Source organism: Ipomoea nil, unplaced genomic scaffold, assembly GCF_001879475.1.
Source record: "Ipomoea nil cultivar Tokyo-kokei standard unplaced genomic scaffold, Asagao_1.1 scaffold3130, whole genome shotgun sequence".
Taxonomy (NCBI): Eukaryota; Viridiplantae; Streptophyta; class Magnoliopsida; order Solanales; family Convolvulaceae; genus Ipomoea; species Ipomoea nil.
In genome coordinates, this window is record NW_017619558.1 from 537358 (window position 1) to 543283 (window position 5926).

Below are 5926 nucleotides of genomic sequence, written 5' to 3' on the forward strand. Positions count from 1 at the left end.
TCTACAACTAAACTGGCACACAGGTCACAAAACAAACAGGGAGAAGCTATATTAGCAAGCACTAGACCGCGCACTCGTCTAGACATCACCTGAAAGAAACACAATAAAACATGGGGCGATGCCCGACACCCCCTAAAAACAAGCTATTTACAAGCCTTAAACATGCAGATAACTGAACTAAACAACAAACACAGCGGAAGACTGAAAGATAACTAGGTAAACATAAATCCAAAACACGGGGTGTTATGCCACGTTCACCAAAAGGATGAACGCTACGACAACATCTGCAATGTTTACATCTAATCCATAGTCTCAAAGGTCTACAACTAAACTGGCACACAGGCCACAAAACAAACAGGAAGAAGCTATACTAGCAAGAACTAGACCGCACACTCGTCTAGACATCACCTGAAAGAAACACAATAAAACATGGGGCGACGCCCGGTCAGCGAATAATGCTGGTAACCCACCAATACATGTGAAAAAACATATACATAGATAAGATATAAGTTGTAAAGCCATTTTCGAAACGGAATACATATATATAAGTACAAAACCAAGAGCAATAGTCAACACAAGACTCAACACTCTCAACCAAGAATACGGGAACACATCCCAAACCACAAAGGATAACCACAACACAAAGGATAAAGACAAGACCGATGGCAACACATGCCTAGGCAACACATGCCCTTGTGACTACACACGTCACGAGAAGAAAACTCACAACAACAGCTACACAAGCCCTCGTGACGTTACCCATAACGAGTTGATATGCCTTCCTTATGCCCAGTTCCAACCTTATGGCTACCCCCAACCTTATATCTAGTTCCAACCTTTACCTCTAGGACCCCTGTACACCAAGTCCAACCTTTTCCCTCCGAGGACCGTCGTCCCCTCTCCAACAGAACCACCGATTACATAGTACACGAGGGTACCGATCACACACAAGGCAACACATGCCACCCAAGAAATACGTGAACCTTACACAAAGGTCACAACTCCATAATCACGTCATGGCCACCACGAGGACCACTGCAATACCTTGGTGACTAGTGTCCCATACCACTAATCGTGCAATCCAGGTAAAGCCACACACGCATCAAACCTCATCAGGAATCAATCAACGGATCACAACGAAGATATGACACCATACTCAATCAAGGAATGGATCACAGTCCAACAACAACAACGATGAATAACACAAGTTATCATCAACCCATAAGAAGGTACAAACAACACACACGCTAGCATTTAAACACCGAACTAGCATGCTTATCAAACGGGTAAACCAAACGTAGTTCCGAAGAACACACAAGACCCATCACGGTTCAACGAAACACAATGTTGAACACTTAGCACGATTCACGGCACCAAAACCTACATGGATTCCTACCATATAGTTCTAGACATACGAAACATCAAGGAGACGCTCAAATAGTTCCACAAAAGAACATCGGGAAGTCAAAAGACTAAATACCGAGTCAAAAGAATCATGGGGAACAAATCCCCAAACAAAACCAACTTGTTCCCCTCGGGTGGACCCACGGGTAGTGCCCTGCCCACGGGAACACACTCCCACAAGCCTAGTACCTGCGGGTGGGGTGGCGGGTGGTGCCCCGCCCGCCGTTCCGCCAGCGGGTACACGTCTTGTACCAAAACAATCCCTTCGGGGATTTTCAACACCAAGCTCAAATTCAAGTCCAAAACATGCCAAATCTCAGCAAATACAACAAAATGACTTGAATCAAAGGAAATGCCAAGCAATGGCACAAAAGAACCCTAAACACAAGCTCTAGATATGCATTTTCACAAGATCATGCATCAACACTCACATTTCATGTCAAATTCACATGTAGAATCCAAGAATCATCAAATAGGTAAGCAAAATAGATTTTGTAGAGCATGGGTTACCTCTTGTAGACTAAAGACTTCACTTTACACCTCAACAAGCTCCTCACTAGGCTCACCTTCCAAACCCACTTCAAGAACATACCAAAAGATCATAAAGATCCCATCTTTAAGAAAAGACACCTTAGATAAAACAAAAAACACAAGATGAACTTAGATCTTACCCTCCTAGATGCCCAAATATAAGAAAGGTTGAATCTTGGAAGCAACTCTTGAAGTTTTGGCAAGGTTCCAACTTGGCTTGGAAGAAAAGCTACTCACCTTTTTAGAGAGAAGGTGGAGCTAGATTTTTAGAAAAGTGTAAGGAGAAAATGAAGGTGGTCTACTAGGTTAGGTTACAATACCAACAACAAGTGAAAGGTCAAGAATACCCTTACTAACATAAGGAAGTGTAAGGAACAAGGGAACTCCTTACAAAGCTCAATGTACAACTTTGACTTTGGGGTTGACTAGTCAATTACTAGTCCCCAACTATTAAATTTCAGGAATTTAAGGAATTAAATTACAAACTGAAATAGAATTAATTACTCAATTAATCCTTTATTTGAATTTGGATTTCGGGGTGTCACATCCTCTCCCCCTTCAAAGAAGCTTCGTCCCCGAAGCTTGGGTACGACGAATTAAAGGCAAACGGTGAAAAGAAACAACATTGTGACACGAGGTTCAAGAACAAACTCTTTTGGTCAAAGACCCAAAAAGATTCCACAAAATTTCAAGGCAATGAAGTATTCCAAAGCAAGAAACAAGGCGTTTCAAATCAAGGATTGGCAAAAGTTTAACAAACGGATAGATTAAGCATCAAGAACTCTAGCCTCAACACAAACACCGACTTCTAGACAACAACCAAGAACTAGACAACCAACACCAACTACTAAGCTAACTAAACAACAAAGCAACAAACGACAAACAAGCACACAAGGCAAGCAACAAACAATGAAGACGAGGTACCTGCCGAGAACAACTCTGGATACCGCTCTCGCATGGTGGACTTCAGCTCCCAAGTAGCTTCCTCAACCCCGTGATGCGTCCACCAAACCTTCACCATCTTTACAGACTTCCTACGAGTGTCCCGAGACTTGAAATCCAGAATTCTGAGCGGCCTTTCCTCATAGGTCAAGTCCTCATCCAGCGGTATCACTTCCGATGATAAGACATGAGTTGGGTCGTGAACATATCTCTTGAGCTGCGATACGTGGAACACGCCGTGCACCCTCTCCAATTCCAAGGGCAACGCCAAGCGATAGGCTAAACTTCCAACCCTCTCAAGGATTTCATACGGACCTATAAACCTGGGGCTCAACTTTCCTTTTCTTCCAAACCGCATCACTCCCCGGGTGGGAGATACTTTCAACCAAACTTTATCCCCAACTGAGAAATCCACTTGCATTCTAGCCAAATCGGCGTAGGACTTTTGGCGATCTTGAGCCGCTTTCATCCTTCCTTGAATTTGTTTAATCTACTCGGTTGTGTCAAGAAAATATTGCGGTCCCAACACTATCGGGTTGACTAAATCCTCCCAACATAGCGGACTGCGACACTTCTGACCATAGAGGGCTTCATAAGGCGCCATGCGTATGCTCGAATGATAACTGTTGTTGTAAGAAAACTCGATTAAATCCAAATGGTCCTCCCAAGACCCTTGGAAGTCTAGCATACAAGCTCTCAACATATCTTTGATAGTCTGTATGGTCCTCTCTGTTTGCCCATCAGTAGCCGGGTGGAAAGCAGTACTGAGATTTAATTTGGTTCCAAGAACCGCCTGCTGAGACTTCCAAAACTGAGACAAGAACCTCGGATCACGATCGGAGACGATGTCCCGCGGAACTCCGTGATACTTCACCACTTGATTAACATAAGCTTGAGCCAATTGCGTCATTGTCCAGGTCTCCTTCATCGCGATAAGGCAAGCAGTCTTAGTCAATCGATCAACTATCACCCAGATTTTGTCCTTACCCGAACTGGTCGTCGGCAGACCTCCCACAAAATCCATAGATATGGAGTCCCATTTTCCTTGTGGAACCTCTAGTGGTTGTACCAATCCTTTGACCTTACAATGCTCCGCCTTAACCTTTTGGCAATTAAGGCACTTTCCAACAAACTCTGCGACCTCCTTCTTCATATTAGGCCACCAAAAGTGACTCTTCACATCCTTGTACAGCTTGTCGCCTCCGGGATGGACCGAATAGGGCGTGTTATGACCTTCTTCCAAAATCTGTCGTTTCCACCGGTCACAAGATGCGGGTACGCACAAACGGCCTTTATATCTCAACTCTCCATCCTTAGACAGTTCAAACAGTCCCCCTTTTCCTTTTATTAAGTCATCTCTTGACTTCATCAAGCTTGCGTCTTTCTGTTGCTCTTTCCTGATTTCTTCTAGAAATGTAGGTACACTCTTAAGTTGTAAAAACGGACTTCCGATTCGACCTCACCTTGCGCTGCACTTCCAAGTCCATCCGTTGGAAATCTTTGCAAAGCTCATAAGCTACTATCCAAATAGAATTGACGGTATGCTTCGATTTCCTGCTTAAGGCGTCCGCTACTACATTAGCCTTTCCCTCGTGATACTGGATATCCAATTCATAGTCCTTGATGAGTTATAACCACCTTCTTTGTCGCATGTTAAGATCTTTTTGGGTGAAGATATATTTGAGACTCTTGTGATCCGTGAAGACCTTACAACGCACCCTGTACAAATAGTGCCTCCAAATCTTCAAAGCAAACACTACGGCGGCCAATTCCAAATCATGTGTAAGGTAATTCTCTTCATGGACCTTAAGTTGACGCGAGGCGTACGCAATTACTCTCCCATTTTGCATCAACACACAACCTAGTCCCTTCTTGGATGCATCGCTGTATACTTCAAACCCTTCCGTTCCTGATGGCAAAATTAAAACTGGTGCAGACGTGAGTCTCTCCTTCAATTCCCGATATGCTAACTCACAAGCTTGATTCCAAGCGAAAGGCACTTCTTTCCTTAATAACTTAGTCAATGGTTGAGCCACCTTAGCGAAATCCAAACAAACCTTCGATAATAACTCGCTAAGCCAAGAAAGCTTCTTACTTCCGCCACCGATGTAGGCACAGTCCAATCCTTCACTGCTCGTATCTTATCCGGATCCACAGAAATACCCCTACTATCAATCACGTGACCCAGAAATGCTACACTATCCTTCTAAAATTCGCACTTTGAAAGCTTGGCGTACAACTGTTTTTCCCTCAGAATTTGGAGTACTGTCCGAAGGTGTCCAACATGTTCCCTTTTATCCCTTGAATACACAAGGATGTCGTCGATGAACACGATCACGAAGTTGTCGAGATGAGGTTTGAATACTCTATTCATCAGGTCCATAAACACTGCAGGGGCGTTTGTTAAATCGAACGGCATCACCGTAAACTCGTAATGACCGTACCGAGTCCGAAATGCCGTCTTAGGAATATCCTTGTCTGCCACCTTTATCTGGTGATACCCCGACCTCAAGTCAATCTTGGAAAACACTCCTGTGCCACGGAGTTGGTCAAACAAGTCGTCGATTCGTGGAAGGGGGTACTTGTTCTTGATGGTGACTTGGTTCAGTTCTCGGTAGTCGATACACAATCTCATACTACCATCCTTCTTCTTTACAAACAACACCGGAGCTCCCCACGACGATGTACTTGGTCGGATGTAGCCCTTGTCTAAAAGCTCTTGTAGTTGGGTTTTCAGCTCTTGCATTTCCTTCGTTGCTAACCGGTATGGGGCTTTGGAAATGGGTGCAGTGCCCGGTATAAGGTCCACTGAGAATTCCACTTCTCTTGGAGGGGGCATACCCGGTATTTCCTCAGGAAAAACGTCAAGGAACTCACGGACGACGGGTATGGTCTGAGCTACATTTCCTTTTGCCTTCAGGTTTTCAACAGAGCACAAAAACAACTCATTGCCTTTCTCCACGTACTTTTTCATCTTTATCATTAATACTAACTTGATCCCGGGTTTCTCCGTCGTTCCCCGATACGACACCCTCTTCCCGCTGGGCCC

The 5926-nt window shown here is 44.3% G+C and overlaps 1 protein-coding gene across 1 annotated transcript; it reads right to left on the bottom strand.

Annotated features, from left to right (window-relative positions):
- Positions 1-2791: 2791 nt before the first annotated feature.
- LOC109166923 lies at positions 2792-3346 on the bottom strand. Its single transcript, XM_019315820.1, has one exon. The coding sequence runs from the start codon at positions 3344-3346 to the stop codon at positions 2792-2794; it is 555 nt and encodes a 184-aa protein (XP_019171365.1).
- Between the last annotated feature and the right edge of the window lie 2580 nt (positions 3347-5926).